This window comes from Cricetulus griseus, chromosome 7 (genome assembly GCF_003668045.3).
Source record: "Cricetulus griseus strain 17A/GY chromosome 7, alternate assembly CriGri-PICRH-1.0, whole genome shotgun sequence".
In the NCBI taxonomy this organism is placed as follows: domain Eukaryota; kingdom Metazoa; phylum Chordata; class Mammalia; order Rodentia; family Cricetidae; genus Cricetulus; species Cricetulus griseus.
Genome location: NC_048600.1, coordinates 100,630,442 through 100,654,240, shown reverse-complemented (window position 1 = coordinate 100,654,240; position 23,799 = coordinate 100,630,442). Strand labels below are relative to the sequence as shown.

The following is a 23,799-nucleotide window of genomic DNA, read 5'->3' as shown; positions in this document are numbered from 1 at the left end:
CACGCAGGTTTGGACTCCTGACCCAAGCCAGAGGCCTTCTGTGAGGAAGAAAACGAAAAAGAACGACGGGACAGTGGCAATTCAAGGGCTGCACATTCTATTCATTAAATTCTGTCCTGTGACCAAACACTGACGAAAGAAAGTTTGCAAGAGAGCGCACTAGGGAAATTAAGTCAAGTACATGTTCCCAAGTGTAAGGCCAGCTTTGGTTAGCTACAAAGTGAAGTCCTTTGTAAAACAACCAAAAATCTCAAACACTTCTTAATTATGTTGCATGCAACTAAGTTTATTTATGATATTTTAAAATAAATAAAATTTGGGGGTTGGAGAGATGGCTCAGCAGTTATGAGCAATGGCTGCTCCTACAGAGGACCCTTGTTCAATTGCTAGCATCCACATGACAGCTCACAATTTTAACTCCAGTTTAATGGATTCAGACACCTCACACAGACATACATGCAGGCAAAACACCAATGCACATAAAATAAAAATGAATCACTTTTAAAAGTACATATAACTGGGGGCTGGAGAGATGGCTCAGAGGTTAAGAGAACTGGCTGCTCTTCTAGAGGTCATGAGTTCAATTCCCAGCAACCACATGGTGGTTTACAACCATCCATAATGAGATCTGGTGCCCTCTTCTGGCTCGCAGGCATACAAGGAGGCAGAATGTTATATACATAATAAGTAAAAAATTTTTTAAGTACATATAATTGATAAAAAAAGGAAAAAGAAAAAATATGCATAATTGCTGGGTGGTGGTGGCAGCGGCACACACCTTTAGTCCCAGCAGTTGGGAGGCAGAGGCAGGCAAATCTGAGAATTTGAGACCATCCTGGTCTACAAGAGCTAGTTCCAGCACAGCCTCCAAAGGTACACAGAGAAACCCTGTCTTGAAAAACCAAACAACAAAACAAACAAAAAGTATAACTTTATACTTTATTCCTATTAATCCCTCCTACGGCTCCCCTTCCCCTGGTTCTGCCTTCCCTCATCATCCTCCTCATGCCCTTTCTGTTGTGTGTATGTGTGTGTGTGTGTGTATTATAGAAGAAAAATGGTGCTGATTCTGAGGTGTTTGAAGCCAGCCTGATCTTCGTAATCAATTTCAGGCCAGCCAGGGACACACAGTGAGACCCAGTGTGTAGTTCTGACCATGGCCCTGGCTGCCCTGGAACTCATTATGTAGGGAAGACCAGCCTTGAATTGGTCACGTTAGCACCACACCGAACTATTTTGCTTTTGAGAAAAACCTCAGGTTGCACCTCAGACTGCCCTGGACTCACATATGTGGCTCAAGCTGGTCTCCAACTTGTTTGAATATGCATCTCACTGTGTAGCTCTGGCTGGCCTGGAACTTGTTATGTAGAGAGCAGCTGGGCATCAAACTGAGAGATCCAACTGCCTCTGTCTCCCAAATGCAAGGATTAAGAAGGCTTCACTACCACCCCTGCTGGTTTCCAACTTGAGATAAACAGACCCACATTTTTTTTCTTGAGGGTCACCACACTGACTTCATAATGTCTATACCAGTCCATATCCCCACCAGCAGTAGAAGTTCCTTATTCCCCCACATTTTTAGTAACATTTGTTATTTTATTGATAATAGCCATTCTGACTTGAGTGAGATGGGATCTCAATGTAACTTTAATTTTCCCTGATGACTAAGTATAGTGAAGGTTGTTCATATGCCATGCTACACATGTGGAGAGCAGACAACAACTTGTGGAAGTCCATTATCTCCTTCCACCATGTGGGTCCCATATGTTAAACTCCAGTCATCAGTCTTGTTGATTTTTTTCTTTCATAAACTGTCTATTCACTCTATTCATTATTTCCCTTGCTATCAAGAGCGTTTTAATTCCATTCAGTGCAGTTTGCCAGTAATCCCCACCCCTTTCCTCCTCCAGCTTTATTGGAAAAGTCTAAAATTACATTTTCTATTTCTAGGATCTAAGCTTTTTCCATATGCCTTTTTGGAGGGAGGGTTAAGACACGGTTTCTCTGTATAGCCCTGGCTGTCCTAGAACTTGCACTGTAGACCAGGCTGTTCTCAAACTCAGAGATGTGACTCTGACTCCTAAGAGCTGGAATTTTTAAAAGTATTTATTTATTTACTTATTTATTATGTATACAGTGTTCTGCCTTCATGTATGCCTGCACCAGAAGAGGGAACCAGATCTCATTATAGATGCTTGTGAACCACCATGTGGTTGCTGGGAATGGAATTGGATAGAGCAGCCAGTGCTCTTGTTTTTGGGGGTGGGGTTCGAGACACGGTTTCTCTGTAGCTTTGGAGGCTGTCCTTGAACTAGCTCTTGTAGACCAGGCTGGTCTGGAACTCATAGAGATCCACCTGCCTCTGCCTCCCAAGTGTTGGGGTTTAAAGGTGTGTGCCACCACCACCCGGCTGGTATAGTCTTTTTCTTTTTAGATTTTATTTATTTATTATGTATACAACATTCTGCTTCCATGTATATCTGCACACCAGAAGAGGGTACCAGATCTCATTACAGATGGCTGTGAGCCACCATGTGGTTGCCGGGAATTGAACTCAGTAACTCTGGAAGAACAATCAGTGCTCTTAACCTCTGAGCCATCTCTCCAGCCCTGGTATAGTCGTTTTTAATATGTCCAAACTTTACCACAAGAATAGAACAGAATTCTGCTCATTTAAGTGGTCACAGTCACAAGTCAGATGGCTTGGCTTTGCCAGTTATATTAGCATTGCTCTTGCTCCTTGCAGTCCTAACAATGTGGCCATGTTTGTTTATAAGATATGGGAAGCATCCTCCTGAAGATCACAGACCATGGCAAAATGACCAGACTCACCATAGTAATAACAGATGTCTGGTAGAGATGAGGAAACAAACTGAAACAGTCTATCCAAGGCCATAGCTTCTCATTTCACAACCCCAATCTCCACCAGCAGGGCATTCTCTGGTCCAGTGACGGAACCATCCATACTTGAAGCATTAAGAGTTGCAGTGAGAACTTCTGTGACTGAGACTCCTGCAGGGGTGGATGCTCCACCACAAGCCCAGGCAAGCAGCTCTGGAAGCAGTGGCTGTTTCTTTTCAGGGTTCTCACCTGCACCACACAGGAGTCTGCCATGTTGCCAGTTCTTGTTTCCTAAGTTACTGAGGTATTTTCTAGGAACTCCTTGCTATGTTGTATCTTAAAAGTGCCCCCCCCTTTTTTTGATTTTTTGAGACAGGGTTTCTCTGTGTAGCTTTGGAGCCTATCCTGGCACTGGCTCTGGGGACCAGACTGTCCTGGAACTCACAGAGATCCGCCTGCCTCTGCCTCCCAAGTGTTGGGATTAAAGGCGTGCATCACCAATGCCTGGCCCTTCCTTTTCATTTTTTTGTTTCTTTGTTGAGACAAGGTCTCCTGTAACCCAGCTTGTCTCCAAACTTGCTATTATAATCAAGGATATAGTCCTGGTCCTCCCCTGGGTGGCATTGGTGCACACCTTTAGTCCCAGCACTCAGCAGGTAGAGGCAAGCAGATCTCTGTGAGTTCAAGGCCAGCCTGATCTATAGAGTGCCAGGACAGGCTCCAAAGCTACACAGAGAAACCCTGTCTCCAAAAGCCAAACAAAAAAACAAAACAATCCTGATCCTCCTACCTCACCTCTCAAGTGCTTCAATAAAGAGGTTGCAGACAAAAAGCCACCACACCCAGCTTTTCCTCCAGTAGTCTCAGGTGTTATATTAAATTCTTTGATCCATTTTTAATTCATTTTATGCAGGATAAGGTAGAGTTCTAGCTAATTCTTCAACATATTGATATCCAGTTTCCCCCAGCAACTTTTTCTGAACAGGCGTCTTTTCTTCAATGATTTTTTTAAATACCTGTAGCTCAGTGGATGTGCTAATTTCTGTGTCCTCTATTCCAATGGTCTATGTTGTCTGTTTTTGTGCCAGTGTCATGCATGTTCTTTGTTAGACTACTCTTGAAGTATGATTTTCCCCCTTCCTTCCTTCTTTCCTTCCTCCCTTCCTTCCTTTCCGGAGACAGGGTTTCTCTGTGTAGCCCTGGTTGCCCTGGAATTCACTCTAACTGGGGTGGCCTCAAACTCACAGAGATCCTCCTGCCTCTGCCTCCTGAATGCTGGGATTTAAGGACTGCACCTGTGCTTTGATGCCACCACCCAGTTAGAAGAGGCAAGAAGGAAGGCGGGGACTGACACCATATAGCAGCAGGGGAATCAAGAGGCCCAAGCATCACCAGTAATCAAGGCTACCTGGAGATACACAGATTAATAGAAATTGTTTAGTTTTTTAAATTAAGAGAGAGCTCAACAGTAAAACAACCAAGACACTGGCTAAACAACTATAACTGATTTAGTAAGTCTCAGAGTGGTTATTTCATTAGTGGCTGTGTGACTCTGTGGGTAGATTTTCTCCATCTACAAGTCTTCTCCATGACAGGCAAGTGCTCTACTTCTGAACTATTAACTCCAGACCAGTTTATAGTTTATTTTTAAAGCCAGGCTTGAATTCACTATGTAGGTGATGATGACTTGGAGTGAACTTCTGCTTTCCAAGTGCTCAGATTATGGGTGTGTACTACACATGGTTTCTGGTTTGTCATAGCTTTGTGCTAAATCCACAGCCCATTCTATGTGCATAGTGATGCCATAACATAAACACATTGTAATCAACATCAGCTAATGAAAACAAGCCAGGAAAGATCTAATATATATGTATTCGACTGGATATTGGAAGTCAAGCACCCTAATTGTACTCTCAAATAGGGTGTCAACACATTTGACACGTAATTTTCACTAAAATTGTTAAGGGGCTTGGAACTATTTCCTAAAATAGTTTTAACAAATTACGCAAACTATCAATGGATGAGTGAAAAACTAACACCTCTCCAAGCAATTTTCTCTTGTTTGTTTTTTTTGTGACAGGGTTTCTCTCTATATATAAACCTGACTGTCCCTAGAGCCCAGGCTAGCCTGAAGCTCAGTGATGAGAAATAGACCTGCCTCTGCTCTTATCAAAGAGGAAGGAAACTGGGCAGACAAAAACATAGGCTAGTACACACAGAACCCTAGGTGCCACATGGCAGCAGCTCAAGAATGACCTGTATGCAACCGCAGGTTAAATGCCTCTTGTGCTCCAAAGTACAAATTATATACAATATAAACAGAGGCCAGCAAACTTCCTGACTTTAGCAACCACAGTAAAGAAACCGAAGTCCACTCAGACTGTGTTCCCTCCCTCTCACTCTTCCATAAGGAAGAGAAGAACGATCATCAATGGCAAGAGGCAGCTGCAGAAAAGCAGCACCTAGAGCCGGCTTCACGCTCAGGAGGGAACACTACGTCTCGTCCTCGTGGTTTCGGGTGCTCTACACAGTCAGAGAAACTTCTCTAGTAACGAACTATAGAAATGATCCCTGAAAGTATAGTCTTAACCTCAGGTCTGCGCGCTCGCCATACTGCACCGAGCGTGCTCACATCTTACTAACGGCGACCTCGGCGGGGGGGCTGCTCGCCGCTTTCCGCTTCGGCGCCGTTATTACACTCAACATCGGCACAAACGATGCCATGGTCTCCGACGAACAGCTCCCGCTACCAAGTCCACAGGGCATTTGAGTTGATAGTTTTCCAAGACAAGAAAGAAAACACACTGCACCTGATTAGCATACCGTGGCTAAACAGCCAATCGACTGACAGTTCTCTGCCGCCCCCGCCACACTTCCGCCTGCGTCGGGTCGCGAGACACTCGCTGCCACACCCGACCCTGCCGCCCGGGGTCGCCGAGCTGCACTGCATTCGGCCCCCATCTGCCCCAAGCAAGGGGTGCCCCGGAGCCCCACGGTGTTCGCGGGCGCACGCAGGTTTGACCCAAGCCAGAGGCCTTCTGGACAGTGGCAATTCAAGGGCTGCACACTTCGTTTAATTCTGTGGGTGAAGAGCATGCTGGTTCCCTTCTGTAAACCTAACTTGGAAGATGAAGGCAAGAGGATCAGGAGTTTGAAGTCAGTCTTAAAAATTTGAGGCTGGCTGCAGCTATGAAATCCTGTCTAAAAATAATATTAATAAACCAAACAAACAAAATATCAGCGTTTTGATTTACCAGATTTCCTCCACCCTAAAAGAGAAAAGGGAGGAATAGCAAAGCAAAAAAGATCCTCTGGTCACATGGTAATTACTAGCACAATTACTGGATACATACTGGATGAGTATTTTAACCTGTCATACCATTTTATTATTTTACCAACAGGAGGATTATTTCTTTTTATTATTTTTTAATTTTTAAAAATTATTTGTTTATTTTATGTATATGAGTGCTTTGTTTTCATCGGTACTAGAAGACAGCACTAGATCTCATTACAGATGGTTGTGAGTCACCATGTGGCTGCTGGGAATGGAACTCAGGACCTCTGGAAAAGCAGCCAGTGAGTGCTCTCCAGCCCCTATTTCCTTTTTTTATAGGTGTTGCTTTACCTGTTATCTGTCACACACAGAGGGAAAAAGTTGGTCTCTAATTCTGCCTGGTGCTAAGAGCAACCTGGTGAAAGAGACAGCCTTTCCTGAATCCCCTCAATATACTGAGAATTGTTTAGGCCAATATCCCGAGCTGTTTTATCAGTGAACAGACCACACCCACCCCTATGAAAGAGGTCACATGTACTTTGCATCCTCCACCAATAGAACCTATTACAGATCGTTCCTCTAGGCCCTAAGCCTCAGCTCTGTTTATTAGCCAAGAGAATTCATTCTTATTCCATTCACAGATCCCTGTCCCTTAAGTCTTAAAAGTCACTGTGTCAGAGTGTTTACTTACTGTCCATACATTAGACGGGGTAGACTAATGCAAATTATAGCAACAACAAGAACTCCAGGCTTCTTGAAGTTTGGTTTTAGACAGGTTCTTCACCCAAACTGGCATTAAAAATACACAGCACAATCAGGGGCATAGCCTTCTGTCTCCCTGATTGCAGGTGTACCACTCACTGGTCTGTGTGAGATTGGCCTTCGTAGGCTTCTATTTGATGAGGAAGGAAGGATTAGCTGTGGAGTTGTGTCACTAGGGGTGTTGATGACAAATGTCTGTCTCAGCATGTAGCTCTCAGCTACTTCTCCAGTACCTGTCTGCTTGTGTACATCAATGCTCCCTGCTCTGATGATTATGGACTAGCCCTCAGACTGTAAGCAAGTCCTCTATTAGATGCTAAGTTGCCCTGGTCATAATGGGTTTTTTATTGTTGTTTGTTTTTTCCAAGACAGGGTTTTGCTGTGTAGCCTTGGCTGTCCTGGAACTAGCTTTGTAGACCACACTAGCCTCACAGAGATCCACCTGTCCCTGCCTCCTGAGTGTTAGGATTAAAGACACATGACACCACCGCCCGGCACCCACATACTTTATTAAAATAGGTTTCTACTTTTTTTTTTTTTTTTTTTTTTTTTTTGAGACAGGGTTTCTCTGTGGCTTTGGAGCCTGTCCTGGAACTAGCTCTTGTAGACCAGGCTGGTCTCGAACTCACAGAAATCCATCTGCCTTTGCCTCCCGAGTGCTGGGATTAAAGGCATGCGCCACCAACGCCCAGCTGGGTTTCTACTTAATACGTTTGTTTCTTAAATCTTATACAACCTGTAAAACAGGAGGCCCCATTTACATGATGTATATTCTTGTCTTCCTCTTTGATTGTATTTTCTAACCATTTCTAACAGTAATTCTCTCACCCCCATAAACATGTTTATAGCTGTTAAATCTTTTATCTCACCCCTATAAAAGGGACTGCTCTCTAAAATCCCAAATTGGGGTGAGATAGCTGGCTGGCCAGTCCCTCTAAAATAAAGCTTGCTATAGCTGGATAATTGTGGGGCTGGTCTTTCTCTTCGAGATTTTCTGGATTAACAAAAAGTAAACCACAAGGTCAGTCCCTAGATGGCATGACCCATGTAGGGACTAGGGTCTAGGGACCCATCTAGTGAAGTTTTATTCTTCACTTCTCATGGATCATGTCTTTGTGTGTGTGTCCTGAGTGTCTCTAGTTTCATTCTTCAACTTGTAAAAACCAAAGTTAACCTGTAAGCCCCACTTGTCCAAGAACAAGATAACTAACTTCCTGGGATGCCGGGAGCTGTATTTTTTGGGAAATAACAAGCCTCATAGTTTCTTCCCTAATCAAGTTTGATTGAATCAACTACACCAGTTGTAATTGATCACATGTAGGAGGAAAGTTCAGGGGCAGAAAATATGTCAGGAAGTATGCTTGTCCCTGATTGGACTTGATGGGTAATACAGTAAATTATGGTGCCTTTTTAAGCTTCCAAAACGTGTGACTTATTGGCCATTCCCTGGGGATTCAGGGGTAGACCTGACCAGAATACATCTTCCTGGCCAGTGTTTAATTAAAGGTTGCTTTAAATTTGGCTCAAACTTGTGAAACTGGTTTTTCTCCCGAGGATTTCAGGGATTAACCACCTCTCACAGATCGTCCCCCAAACACTGTTCAGAAATGTGGGCCCGGTTTTCTCTGCCATCTTAACACTGCACTTACCTTTCTTAAGAATTTTCTTCACTTTAACATAATTCCCTTGTGTGGCATATTCAAGAAGCTGAGCTTCCAAGGAATCATCTGTTAAGGTACCAAGCTGCACCGGACAAGGGACTGGAAAATGAATAGCCCGAGACATTCTGTTTCAAAAGAGAACAACACATTATTCTAATACCTCACAAACACAAAGAAGCAAGATCTTTCTCTTTCCTCATTCCTAAAGGAAAATTTCCTCAGAACCAGGACCATAAAACAAACTCAGCCATCTATTGATTCCCTGAAAGCAGGTAACTCGCAGCACAAACCCAGGAGCCCAAAAGTTGCAAAAAGAGGCAATTTTATTTATTTCCCACCCTGTTGTTTCAAAAACCAGTTTATCCTGAAAACCAGTTTCTGCAGCTAGTGAAGTCATCCTCCCTCCCTCCCTCCCTCCCTCCCTCCCTCCTCTCAATTATAGGAGGCTGCTCTCTGCACAGCATGCTCTTCTGCATGTGCTGCGCATCTTATGGCACCATTCTCAAATCCATAAAAGCCTGCTCTCACCATTAAAGTCAAATTGAGTTTCTATTTTTTTATTTCCCTTTGCCAGTCTAACTACTGCATTTTTTCTTACATTTCTGTGATGGTTTGAATAAGAATGGCCTCTATAGGCTAATAAATTTGAATGCTTAATCATCGGGGGGTGGGACTGTTCAGAAAGATGAAGTGGATTAGGACTTGTGGCCTTTTGTTGAAGGAAATGTGTCACTGGGTGTGGGCTTTGAGATTTCAAAACCACATGCCAGACTGGATGTCTGTCTGTCTCCCTCATCCCTTTCCTCCCTCTCCCTATGCCTGCAGATCGAGATATAGTTCTCAGCTATTGCTCCAGTGCCATGAATGTTGCCATGCACCAGCCACTATGATAATGAACTAATCCTACGAAACCGTAAGCAAGCCTCCAATTGAAGCTCCAGCTCGGGAAGCAGAATCAGGTGATGTCTGCAAATCTCAGGCAAGCCTGGTCTACAGACTGTTCAGGACAGCCAAGGCTGTTACACAATGAGAAACTCTATCTCGAAAAACCAAAAGAAGAATATAAACTCTGAGAGGTTAAACTACAAAGGGATCCCAAAACAACCACACACAAAGGGAACTATTACATTGCTGTGTAAATAATACAACATAGTGTATTATGTTTATAAGTTAGACTCAAGTTTTTGTCCTAGCTGTGTCACCTTGCTGTGTGACTTGTAAGATCAGAATAGAAAGTGGCCATGTGGTTTTAGAGCAGTTTTTCCTTGGCTGAAAGCACTGAACTTGTGGGCAGTTTTGTGTTATGGAATATTATTTTAAGGTGTGTTACATTTGTTTATACTGTGGAACATTTGTTTTAATGATGCAAAGATATGTTGCATTCTTTTATGTTGCATTTGTTTAACTCTGTGAAGCTGTGACTTTTTGCCTGTCAAAAAAACACTTGATGGTCTAATAAAGAGCTGAACAGCCAATATCTAGGCAGGATAGGCGGGGCTGGCGAGCAAAGACTAACTAGGAGGAGGAATCTGGGAAGAGAGAAGGAGCAAGAGAACAATGAGAGGAGGATGCTTAGAGGCCAGCCACCCAGTCATCCAGCTACCACAGAAAAGAGTTTAGGTAAGAAATACAGAAATAGACAGTCGGGCGGTGGTGGTGCATGCCTTTAATCCCAGCACTTGGGAGGCAGAGGCAGGCTGAACTCTGAGTTCGAGACCATCGTGGTCTACAGAGCAACTCGAGTTCCAGGATAGCCTCCAAAGCTACAGAGAAACCCTGTCTCGAAAAACCAACCAACCAAACAAAATATAATATATAGAAATAGAGGAAGATAAAAGCTTGGGGGGAAGATAAAAGGATAAGATAAGAAAAGCTGTCTAGAAACAACCCAAGCTAAGGCCAGGCATTTATAATTAATAAGCCTCCATGTGTGATTTATTTGGGAGCTGGGTGGCAGGCCCACCAAAAGAGCAAAGAGTTAAAAAACAACTACAGTTTTGTCCTTGCCCAATTCCAGAAATGTTTAAGCTAGAATATATTTGTTTCTGCTCTGGTCAGAAGTAAGGATGCCACAAGGGAGGTTCATTTTCTCTCTGTCTCTAAACAAGCATTGTTCTTGGAACTTGTACATCAAGATGCGACAAAAACTGAGAAGAGACTCCTGGACATTTCATGGTTGAGTCAACTAGCCTGAGCCATCTCCCTCCTGTTCCTCACCCTAGTTTCTGCCCCGAGTCCTTTACAAAGCCCTTATATCTGAAGTTCAATGGGACCCTATTTCTGGGACCTACTTGCACTCTACAGGAGCTCTGTTTACTTTCTCTCAAGATCCCACCTATGAATCTATAACAAAACTTTTTTTTTTCTAAATCCATTCTTCTGTTGTCCATGAATTTCATTCTTCAAATTTACAATGTAAGAGCCCAGGGGCCACTGACTCTGTGTAAATTTTGTGTAACTTTGAGCTCCTGGCACCCTAACTCCTGAGTTAAAGCCCCCTCCCCCAAAGAAAGAAAGCCTCTGTTAAAGACACCCACCCACCTTCCCATATTATAATCTAAGAAAAATGATTCAACACAGATGAAAACACTCAACTCTTCATTTGTTAATATGGATAAAAATAACCAGAGAGTCCTTGAGAGGTTTAAATGAGCTAATACTTGTTAAATATTGAGAACTGTGCTGGTGAGATGGCTCAGAGGTTAAGAGCACTGGTTGCTTGCTCTTCCAGAGGTCCTAAGTTCAAGTCCCAGCAACCACATGGTAGCTCACAACCATCTGTTATGAGATCTGGCGCCCTCTTCTGGTGTCCATATATACATGGAATCAGAATGTTGTATACATAATAAATAAAACCAATAGTAATAATAATAATAATAATAATAATAATAATAATAATAATAATACTGAGAACTGTGCCTGGTACCCAGTAAGTTTTCTACAGCTATTAATGTGCATGAGAACATGGGGTGGTTTGAATAAGAATGCCACCATAGCCGGGCGTTGGTGGCGCACACTTTAATCCCAGCACTCGGGAGGCAGAGGCAGGCGAATCTCTGTGAGTTCGAGGCCAGCCTGGTCTCCAGAGCGAGTGCCAGGAAAGGCTCCAAAGCTACACAGAGAAACCCTATCTCGGAAAAAACAAAAAACAAAACAAAACAAAAAAGCCACCACACCATAGGCTCAATCATATGTTTTGCATGCATAGTCCCCAGTTGGTGAAATGTTTGGGAAAGATTAGATGTGGCCCTGTTGGAATAGGTGTGGGCTTCTCGGAGGAGATGTGTCACTAGGAATGGACTTTGAGATTTCAAAAGTACATGCCAATCCCAGTCTCTCTCTCTCTCTCTCTCTCTCTCTCTCTCTCTCTCTCTCTCTCTCTCTCACTTTCTCCCCCCACCCCCCATTCTTTCTTCTGTTGCCTTTAGATCAGGATGCAAAGCTCTCAGCTACTGCTCTAGGACCCTGTCCGTCTGATTTCTGCCATGGAAGCAAGCCCCCAGTTAAAGGCTTTCTTTTATAAGACTTGCCTTGGTCATGGTGTTTCTTCACAGCTACAGAACAGTGAGTGACCAAGACAAAATAACACAGAGAAACTTTACCTTTCTTCATGTGGTACAACCTGAATGAGTCCCCCAAATCTCATTGGTGGGAACTAGATCTCCAATGTAGAGGTGCTGGGAGACAGAGCTTTTAGAAGTGTTCGGGTCAAGGGGTAACACACCTAAGAATGAATTAGGGCTTTTTGTTGTTTTGGACAAAGAGGTTTGTTACCAAGGGAATGGGATATATAGTACAAACAATGGCCAGAGAGCCCCATATCTCTGTCCTTCCCTCTTTCATAGGATAAGGCAGAAAGAAAGCCCTCAACTACGTGCAGCTCCTCTTGTCGTCTAACTTGCAGAACTGTGAGAAATTAATCTCTGCTGGGTATGGCAATTAACATCTGTAATAATCCCAGCATGGGAGGTCAAGGAAGGATTATCACAGCAAATGTTGATGCCAGTCTGGGCTACACATACAGTTCCAGACCCTGGGTTATAGGAGACCCTTTCTCAAAAACAGAGAGTGGAGCATGGGGGTGCACTCCTGTATTCTATCACTTGGCAGGTAAAGGCAGGAGGATCAGGAGCTCAAATTCACAAGCTTCGAAGCAGGAGGATCATCAGCTACATACCAGGCTCATAACCACCCTGGACTATAAGAAACCCTATTTGTGTCACCATTTCCCATAAAAACACAGGGTGTTGCAGTTCGTGCTGTAATTCTGCTGAGCAACCAGGTGTTGAGGCTACTGTTTTCTATAGAGACCATTCCTAGAATAAACAAACCACACTATCTTAGTTACTTTTTTTGTTTGTTTGTAGGCAGGATCTCACTATGTAGCCCTGGCTGTCCTGGAACTCACTATGCAGATCAGACTGGCCCTGAACAGACACATGCCTACCCCTGCCTCCAACAAGAACACACATACCTTCTAGCTCTCAGGAGGCAGAGGCAGGTGGATCTCTGTGAGTTCGAGGCCAACCTGGTCTCCAGAGCTAGTGCCAGGATAGGCTCCAAAGCTATACAGAGAACCCTGTCTCAAAAAACAAAAAAACAAAAAAACAAAAAAAAGAAAGAAAAGACAAAGAAAGAAAAAAAGAGAAAAGAACACACCTTCTAATCCTTTCCAAATAGTTCTAACAATGGAGACCAAGTATTCAAACATATGAGCCTATGGAGGCCATTCTAATTTAAATCACCATACACACAAAGAAATTTCTGTTTATTAGAAATTATCCAGCCATTTTGTTAAAGCAGTACAAAACAAGTCACCTACCTACTGTTGTCTTAACTGTGATACAGACTGTGTAAGACTTAAAATTACACCATTGTCGGCACAAAAATCTCCATGAATCAACAAGCACAAACATCAAGGGCACAACTATGGACTACATAAAGAGGGATTAAGGGTATGAAATGAAGTCAGAGTAAAATTTAAAAATCATTTAAATCTAGTCAGGAGGCTCAAGGATTGTGTATTATTGAGAAGTACCACTTTCTGAATTTATTCCCTGACTAAATGTGAAAAGTGATTTTAAAAAATTCAGAGAAGGGACTGGAGACATGGGTCATCGGTTAAGAGCACTGACAGTTCTTCCAGAGGTCCTGAGTTCAATTCCCAGCAACCACATAGTGGCTCACAACCACCTTGAATGACATCTGGTGTCCTCTGCTGCAGGCTGAAGACTGTATACATAATAAATAAAAAAAAATCAGAGGAATCCTGTCTCAAACAAACAAACAAACAAACAAACAAACAAACAAACCAAAAACCCAGTCACAACCTTATTAAAGAGGTAGCCTAAAATAGTGCTCAAAAGTATGAGTGGATGCTTTTATAGAAAGATGTTACTCCTTCACTCCCTCATATTTTCAGATACATTTTTGTAATTAATTTTATGTGCATTATGGGAATGGAGAGATGGCTCACAGGTTAAGTGCACTGGCTGGTCTTCCAGAGGACCCAGGTTCAATTCCCAGCAAACACAGGGCAGCTCACAATCATCTGTAATTCCAGTTCCAGGAGATCTGACACCTTCACACCAATGCACATAAAATAAAGTTAAATAAGTTTAAAGGTTTTACTTTTTACATGCAGTAGTGTGAGGGTATCAGATTCTCTCCAGGCCCAGATACTTTTTTTTTTTTTCAAGACAGGTTTTCTCTGCATTGTTTTAGAGCCTGTCCTGGAACTCGCCGGCCTCTGCCTCCCGAGTCCGACTCCACATACATTTTCTTTTTTTTTTAGTGGTATATTTTCAGTTGGACTTAAATGGGTAAATGTAGGTTGACCTCTCATACTCAGATGTTGGAGTACTTACTAAAGTGTTTCAAGAGATGAAGCAAAAAAAGAGTGGAAGAGAGGCAAAAACAAAGCTAATATAAAAAAGTACTAGAATTAACTAACGGAGTTTTACAGGATGACTTAGAAGTATAGGATAAGACGAGCATGGGAAGTGATGGCTCACACGTTTAGACAAACACTACAGATACAGATGGATCTTCGAATTAGAGAACAGTGAGGGTAACAGAAGACACTATAAACCATAACTTGGAATATCAAAACCGGCAACATGAAACTACACAACAACTAACGGTCTGACGTTAAACCACAACACCAGGGGAGAGCGCGAACGCAGTCGCCCACTACCACAAATTATGCAGTCGAGTTTCCCGCATTTGGGGAAATCGCAGGGGTCAGCACATCCGGAGTGCAATGGATAAGCCTCGCCCTGGGAAAACCACCTTCATGATCATGGTATCTCCCCTGCCAGGTAAGTATGAGTTGCAGCACCCTCAGTACTAACTCACCCTGATCATCGACACACTATTAAGTCACGGTCAATTATGCTACAAATTCTTTTGGTCGTTCTCTGGAGACTAAACAGTTGTTTTATGATACAGATGAGAGCACAAACTCTTAAATACTTGCTGAAAATATTTCCGTGCATCAAAAATGTACAACAATGAAGACCTGCGTTATCTATCTGCATATCCCCGCCCCTTTTAGTGACGTCTCTCTCAAGGTTTTCTCTTCCGGTTGCGTTAACTCTTAAACCACTCTTATTATCACAACGGTAAAGAGATTTTACATTTTTTCTTGCATCTTTTGCTGTTAATCAAAGTTTCAGTATGGATTTGTCATGACGTTTCGGGAGACTGCTCTCAAGAAGGCAGCAAGACAAGTTGTTTTAAGTCAGAATAGCTGCTGTATTTAGGAGAATCAATCAAATCCTTGGTGTTTTCATTTCCCCTCATTGCAAAGAGAATTCTGTCAACCACAAAATTTCCGTAGGACTGAGTACCTGTAAAATGTTGCCTGGATTTAAACCGACTCTTGTTCTCATAAAGTATGCAGCCTTACAGTAGTGTGCTAACTAATGTGGGGCTGGAGACATGCTTTTGCTGTTCTTGGCAGAAGTCTAAGTTTGGTTCCCAGCACCCATGTCCGACTGCTGATAGAAGTTTATGTGACGGCTTGTGAGTCTGCAGTGCCTTCAGAGACCAAAAGAATACTTCTTCCCATTGTAACCAGAACTAAAAACAAATACATAAATAAACCTAGCCAATTAAATGCTTTTATTGAAACTTAAAAGGAACAAATAGGAAATGGGCTGGAGAGATGGCTCATTGGTTTAGAACACTGGCTACCCTTCCAGAGGTCCTGAGTACAATTCCCAGCAACCACATGGTGGCTCACAACCATCTATAAAGAAATCTGATGCTCTCCACTTCTGGCATGTAGGCTCTATGTGTAGATGTATAAAATAAATATTTTAAAAATTATTTAAGAAAAAAAGAACAAACAACATTCCCAAGCTTCAGAAAGCCTTGTCAGTGGTAACCTGTTTTTTAACATTAAAAATATCAGGGGAAAAACATGAACACACAGCTTTCCCAATCACTACCACAAGTTTAATCTTCACAACTTTCAAGTAAGAACTAGAATTGTCCTTTCTTCATGGGGGGGGGGGGAGGAAGAAAGAAAAAGAAAGCATGATGAAATGACTAAGGTAATGCTATCCTTCCCTACTTTAGGTTTTGTCTACTTGGTCACTTCTCAGCCTTCCATCTCCAACAGCCACCTCCACCCTGGCAACACTTCAGGACTGTCCATGACTTTGGCCATGGTCCAAATGTATTACCTAGTGTCTGGAAGATACATCTGAACCTTGCAAAGAAAGCAGATGTTCCTAGGCCATTCTAAATCCCTTACTAATGTAACCCACTTCCTCTGAGCATTGATGTAATTAAGGTTTTGTCCTTAAAAGTGCTGTACCTCAGGGCTGGAGAGATGGCTCAGAGGTTAAGAGCACTGGCTGCTCTTCCAAAGGTCCTGAGTTCAATTCCCAGTGACCACATGGTGGCTCACAACCATCTACAATGAGATCTGGTGCCCTCTTCTGGTGTGCAGATATATATGCAAGCTGAATGTTGTATACACAATAAATAAATTCTTAAAATTTGTACCTCTGTGCTTGGAATCCAAGAGACTCTGGAGAGGCAGGAGTCTGCTCTTACCATTAATAAAAAAGGACTAAAGTCAGGTGGTAGTGGTTCGAGCCTTTAATCCCAGCACTTGAGAGGCAAAGGGAGCTGGATCCCTGTAGGTTCAAGGCCAGCCTGGTTTACAAAGTGACTTCCAGGACAGCTAGGGTCTTTGCACAGAGAAACCTGTCTCAAAAAACAAAACTAAAACAAAAAGAAAACAAACAAGCTGGGTGTTGGTGGTACACACCTTTAAATCCCAGCACTCGGGAGGCAGAGGCAGGCAGGTCTCTGTGAATTCCAGACCAGCCTGGTCTACAGTGCGAGTTCCAGGACAACCTCCAAAGCAATACAGAGAAACCCTGTCTCAAAACAATCAAAAAAGAAATTACTGTGCTATCCGAAGATCTACAAAAGGGAAAGAAAGTAGATGTAGGTAAGATGAGAGATAACTGGTCTAAATTAGAAAGAACATCCACCATTGTAATGAAGATGGGTGCATCAGGGTCATCCACTGAATCCTAAATTTGTTGAAATATCACTGTATATTATACACACTGATGCTGAGATAGGCCCCTATCTAGCTAGGCGGGTCTCCAACTTGTAGAAGACATGACTATGAATGCAGGAGACTTTTACTTCTACCTCCCTAGTGTTTGAACTATAGCTGTGTACTCCTTGCACCCAGCTTCACTATAACTTACGAGTTAGAGCTCAGGTTGGAGGGATTTAACAAGTGGTTAACAGCACTTGTTGCACTTGTAGAGGACCAGGGTTCAATTCCCAGAACCCACATGTGGTGGCTCACATACGTATATCCTTAACTATAGTTCCAGGCTATCTGATGCCCTCTTCTGACTTTCTTAAGTGCATGTGGTGCACATACATGCAAGCAATACAAACACACACACACACACACACACAGTTAAAACTCATCTTTTTACTTAATTTTTTAGTGCTGATTTGAACCCGGTAACTTGAACATGTTAGGCTAATGTTCTACTAATCACTCCATCCCCCTTTCAATTTTGTTTATGGCTTACAAAAAAACAAATTACATAGTCTTAATCAAGTACTCTGTATGTAGACCATGTTGGCCTCAAACTTGAGGCAATTGTCCCCATCTCTGCCTTCCAAATATTTACAAACCAGAGATCATTTATTTTGGAAAAATCAGTAAAATTGTCATAGGAAATTCAAAAACAGAGAAAAAGCCTTGGGCAATTCCCAGATTCAATTTGGGTGTGTAACATTCAAATCAACTGACTCAAAATTCCTGTTCAATGTCTACATTACTACAGGAAGTTACAGAAACACTAGTGTAATAGGGTGAGGTGTGTGTGGGATAGTTCAAGAAATAAGTAACTGTAGATACACAAAAAATAAACATCTTTAGCACATCAAAAGTAGGAATCAAGTGTGCGGAGGTCGACTGTAACTGCTGTAAACACATGAAAAACTCCCAGCAGATGAACACAGACAATAAAAGCATCAAATCGTTGTATGACAATTCTTTTTGAACAAAATGATCAGGGGAGAGCGCGAACGCAGTCCCCCACTACCACAAATTATGCAGTCGAGTTTCCCGCATTTGGGGAAATCGCAGGGGTCAGCACATCCGGAGTGCAATGGATAAGCCTCGCCCTGGGAAAACCACCTTCATGATCATGGTATCTCCCCTGCCAGGTAAGTATGAGTTGCAGTGCACGTAGCCTGAACGGCCTGGTGTGCGTTGCATTTCAAAGATAGGGTGTAAAATTAAGCCCTCACTAAAAATTCTATATAGTTATGAATAGTGGTTTCCAACATTCAAAACCCTTAAGATGATTGGCAGTCTTGTGATTATATACTCCAAAAATCACAAATGTGGAAGCAGCAGGTTTTCCCAGTAAGCACCTGAATTCTCTATCTACATAGCACCGCCTCCACAGGGACTCACTTCCGGAAAGAAACCCGCCTTCCTGTCAGCGCAGGAATACCAATGAGCCAATTAGGTGGTAGTTTGCTGTGTCTTTTGTTTTGCGGCCTCCTGGAACACTGTAAGAATTTTCTTTCTTGAACACAGGAATCGAATGCATAGTTTTTGGTGTGAACAAAGATTCAGAGTAAGAAAAAAAAAAGTAAGAAAAAAAAACAGCTGCAATGATAGTAACAGGCAGGGACCATTTGTTCTTTTACATATTACAATAAATTTAATCTTTGCAAGTTATGAGGCAGTTACTGCCATCATCCCCATCTTTTTTTTCTTTTTCTTCTTCTTTTTTTCTTTTATTTATTTTTTCCATCATCCCCATCTTTACAGATGTGGAAACGGTACCGAACAGTTAACTTTCAATTCATATTATTTGTGGACAGTTTTATGCTGCCTGATAAATCACGAGCAGTAAGGATACTTGCCTCCAAGCCTGACAAATGGTGTTTGATTGCAGGGACGTATATGTTTGAAGGACAGAACAGACTTTCAAAAGTTTGATTTGTTTGTTTGAAAGACTTGCTCTGTAGTCGTAGGATGGCCTCAAACTTATGACAAACCAGCTGCCTCAGCACCCGAGTGATGGGATTATAAAGCATGCACCAGTTTGAAGCACACCTTAAAGATTAAGACACGGTATATTATTTCCAAAAGAACAAAAATTCTGGGAAGAATTAAAGGATAACTAAGATTTGGGTGTAAGTAGAAAGTGCTTTATTTTTTGAGACAGGGTTTCTCTGTAATGTTTTGGAGCCTGTCCTGGAACTCGATCGGTAAAACAGGCTGGCCTCACAGAGATCCACCTCCCTCTGCCTTCCGAGTGCTGGGATTAAAGGCACGAGGCACCAACACCCGGCTTTAGAAAGTGCTTTTAAGTAGTGTTTATTCACTAATTAATCTATTATACAATTAAAATAAATGGTAAAGTAAAAAGAAAAAGTGGAAATATGCTCACTGTAGGTAAAGAGAAATATGTCAGGGCTGGAGAGATGGTTCAGAGGTTAAGAGCACTGACTGTTCTTCCAGAGGTCCTGAGTTCAATTCCCAGCAACCACATGGTGGCTCACAATCATCTATATTGAGATCTGGTGCCCACTTCTGGCCTGCAGGCCTACATGAAGGTAGAACATAATAAATAAAATCTTAAAAAAAATATGTCTTACCTACATTGGTCTTAAAGCTAAGGAGGGGTATATTTACAGGCTACTGGTTCAGAAAAGACTGTAGACTGGATGCCAGTCTACAGCTTAAACTGGCTGCAAAGGTTTCCCTAAGGAGAATGAAAGGACTCTGTTTATAGTTCTGAATATAACAGTTTAGACATAGAAGTGAAATAAAAACCTATCAGACATTATCCAGAGAAAATGGGGGACCTATAGCACAGGCTCCAGGATTTAGAAGCATTCCACAAATAGTTGATTTAATATTCTGCTATTAATCCTTTTCTCTTCTCATTATGTAGCTCAGGCTCTGTTTTAAGTTGGAGATCCTCAGCTTCCCAAATCCTGAGATTACAGGATTATGGGTGTGACACCAGACAGGCAATTTTTGCTTTTTGGTCTGTCAAGCATAGTAAGTCTAAGTCTAATATTAGCCATCACAATACATGGCTATTTTCTTTTAAAAGCTTGAATGAGGAACGGTTTCTAGTACCATGTCAGGATACTCACAACCACATGGAACTCCAGATCCAGGGGATCTGTGGCTTCTGTGGGCACCTGTACTCACATGTGCACATTTTCACATACAGAGTCTTACATGTACACATAGTTAAAAATCCAAACCAATCATGTATTATTATACACCAACTAGAATGATTACAAGCCATAAAAGTGGAGTTTAGAATTTAAATCAGTGGTATAATGCTTATCTAGTACTCACAGGGTCATGGATTAGTTCCTCAATACTACACATGTAAAAGCATCTGGAAATATCAAATGCTGGTAGGCCAGATATGTGGCCTGCTGCTTTAATCCCAGTACTTAGGAGGCAGAGCCAAGACCAGACTGGCCTATAAATCAAGTTCCAGGCTAGCCATGGCTAATGAAACCTGTCTCAAAACAGATAAATGCTGGCAAGTATGTAGAAAAACAGAACCTTGTGTTTTGCTGGTGAGAATGTAAAACAGTAGTCATTTTGGATAAATAGTTCAAGTTTCTGAAAAAGTTATGTACTTACAAATGATGTAGTCATTCCATTTCTACATATTTTCTCAAGAGAAATAGGGAACATATGTTTACAGAATGACATGTATGCAAATTAAATTATTTTAATTTTATTTTTATGACTATAATTATAGCCCAAACAGGCTAGGCATTTAAAGGAAGCTCTATGTTCATACAGTATGTAATATTCAGTAACAGAAAGAAACTATCTGTAGGGTAGGGTGACACACTCCTTTAATCCCTGCATTCAGGAGGCAGAAAGGCAGGAGAATCCCTCTGAGACCAAGGCCAGCCTGGTCTACATGAGTTCCTAGTCAGCCAGGCCTACATAGTAAAACTCTTGTATAAAAAAAAAGGAACTAGCAACAAAGGTGATATCATGCATGAAACTCAAATTATACGAAGTGAAAAGATCTGTATAGATTACAAACTACATGATGATTGTGTTTTTTTGTTTTGTTTTTTGTTTTTTCGAGACAAGGTTTCTCTGTGGCTTTGGAGGCTGTCCTAGAACTAGCTCTTGTAGACCAGGCTGGTCTCAAACTCTCAGAGATCCACCTGCCTCTACCTCCCGAGTGCTGGGATCAAAGGCGTGCACCACCAACGCCCGGCTGATGATTGTGTTTTAAACAAAACATTAGGAAAGGCAGATATACCCATGGAGTGGTAATCAACTGTTTTCTGTAGTTGGGTTTGGGACATGAAAACTAGTGTGCAAATGCTCATGGGGGAATTCTTGGATGGTCATGAGAATATTCTAACAATTACCAAATATGATGGTTCTTAAGCTTATAATCTTAGCTACTCAGGAAGCTGAGGCAGGAGAATTCTAAATTCAAAACCTGCCTGGGTTACAGTGTGAATTGAAGCCAAGCCCTCAAACCAACCACATGTAATATAAAACTGAATTGTTCTGGATGACTAAGCAACTATATAACATCAAGAGTCACCAAACCCAAACCATACAGTAGGCAGAGGATGCACATAGTTCTGTGGCAGAGCAATTGCTCATGTTTTCAAAGCAATTTTTTCTTCAAAACAGAGCTTCTCTGTGTAGCTTTGGCTGTCCTGGAATTTGCTCAGTAGACCAGGCTGGCCTCAAACTCACAGAGATCCATTTGCCTCTGCCTTCTGAGTGCTGGGATTAAAGGCATGAGCCACTACTGCCTGGCTATGGAGCAACTGCTTAACATTCATAAAGCCCTGAGTTTGATTACCAACACTGCAAAAATCGAAAATTAAAAAACACACATAGCATCACTATACACAAATACACACCTGTAATCCCAGCACTTGAATGACTGAGGCAAGAGAACAAGATGTCAGGGTCATTCTCTACTACAAAGCAAGTTCGAGGTCAGTTTAGGCTATGTGAGACCGTGTAATAAAGAAATTAAAAATACCCTAACTAAACCAAAAAAAAAAAAAAAAAAAAACCCTCTGACTCTGGCCTGGAAGCACATCAGTATAGCATTTTCTTGATTGCTAACTAATGTGGGAAGGACCAGGACCCTGTGGGCTGTACCATGGGTAAGTAGGTATGGACTATATAGAAAGGGCCATGAGTCTGGGAGCAAGGCATCAAACAGTGTTCCTCCATAGTTTCTGCTTTAAGTTCCTGCTCTGATTTTCCTCCATGATGAACTGTAACTTCTAAGATGAAATAAGCCCTTTCCTTACCATGTTGTTCTTGGTCATGGTACTTATCACAACAAAAAAATCAAATTAGGACAAACTCCTACAATCCCAGGGCAAAGAATTTCCTAATTTTAATACCTAAGCAGCAATAAATTATTTCTACAAAATTTAAGAACTATAGGCCCATATAGCTGGGGTTGTAGCTCAAGTGGTAGAATGCTTGCCTAGTACCCATAGAGCTGTGGGTCTGACTCTCAGCATGGAGTATAATGGCACATGCCTGCAATCCCATCACTCAGGAAGCAGAGGCAGGTGAATCTCTGTGAGTTTTAGGCCAGCCTGATATACAGAGTGAGTTCCAGGAAAGCTAGGGCTACACATAGAGAAACCCTGTCTCAGAAAACAAACCGATAGAGGGTGGAGTGGAGGGAGGAGGAGGAGGGAGGAGGGAGGGAGGGAGGGAGAGAGAGAGAGAGAGAGGGAGAGGAGAGAGGAGAGGGGAGAGGGAGAGGAGAGAGAGGAGAGAGGGAGGGAGAGGAGAGAGGAGGGAGAGGGAGAGAGAGAGAGGGAGAGAGGAGGAGAGGAGAGAGGGAGAGAGAGAGAGAGAGAGAGAGAGAGAGAGAGAGAGAGAGAGAGAGAGAGAGAGAGAGAGAGAGAGAGAGAGAGAGAGATATGCCAGGCTTGGTAAGGCATGCCTTTACCTTTTTAATCCCAGCACTTGGGAGGCAGAGGTAGGAAGATCTGAATCAGTCTGGTCTATATATAGTGCATTCCAGGACAATCAGGGCTATAGAGACAAACCCAGTTTCAAAAAAAAAAAAATAAGTTAAAAACAAATCTTTAAAAAAAATACAAAGAGAGAAACAGAGTCAGTGAAATGGGTCAGTGAGTAAAGGCACTTACTTGCTACCAAGCTGTTGAAAGACTTAAAAATTAGCAAAGAAATATAGCCCAGATAAGGAAAGTCTCCAAAAGGAATGTAGGGCGGCCTAACCCAGAAACTGACTAAGGCCACTACTATGACTTAGTGCCTAGAATTTACCAGCCGCCAGCAATTACTCCCTTACAAGGCCATAAGAAAACTGGGCACCAAGAATTCCCAGATGGCCACCCTCCCCGCAGGGCTCATGAAGGAAACAGATTGCCCCACCGGCCAATGTGTCAATAATTAACAATTAAGGGTCCCTATGAAACAAAGAGATAGCTACCATTTGCTCAGGCAAGATTAGTTAGCACATCCTGAGGTATGCAGGTTTTACAACTGGTGGGTCAGGAGGCCATCTGATTCCCAGTCCTCTCCTCAAGACAAAGGGCCTCCTAGGAACCCATGACTCTGGTCACGTACTCAACGGACAGAGAGTCGAGGCACTTCCCTAAGCCTGTTTTTGCCTTTAAAAATGCCTGTGCCTGGGGGAACGGGGCTGCTCTCTAGCCTGCATGCTGAGAGAGCCT

General features: G+C 42.4%; 1 protein-coding gene, 2 non-coding genes and 1 pseudogene across 3 annotated transcripts in view; all 4 read right to left on the bottom strand.

Annotated features, from left to right (window-relative positions):
• Tex14 (testis expressed 14, intercellular bridge forming factor) overlaps positions 1–8,790 on the bottom strand; it is an 80,366-nt gene extending 71,576 nt beyond the window's left edge. The window contains 1 exon segment of the mRNA XM_027426329.2: positions 8,527–8,790. Within this exon segment, the coding sequence (XP_027282130.1) occupies positions 8,527–8,662 (136 nt within the window). The 5' untranslated portion in view covers positions 8,663–8,790.
• Positions 5,212–5,428, bottom strand: LOC113836857. Its single transcript, XR_003487376.1, has one exon. It is a non-coding gene; the product is annotated as a small nucleolar RNA U3 (small nucleolar RNA).
• A 5,912-nt stretch (positions 8,791–14,702) lies between the features above and the next one.
• LOC113832143 lies at positions 14,703–14,866 on the bottom strand (annotated as a pseudogene).
• A 3,236-nt stretch (positions 14,867–18,102) lies between these two features.
• LOC113836845 lies at positions 18,103–18,266 on the bottom strand. The gene has a single exon (XR_003487368.1). It is a non-coding gene; the product is annotated as a U1 spliceosomal RNA (small nuclear RNA).
• Between the last annotated feature and the right edge of the window lie 5,533 nt (positions 18,267–23,799).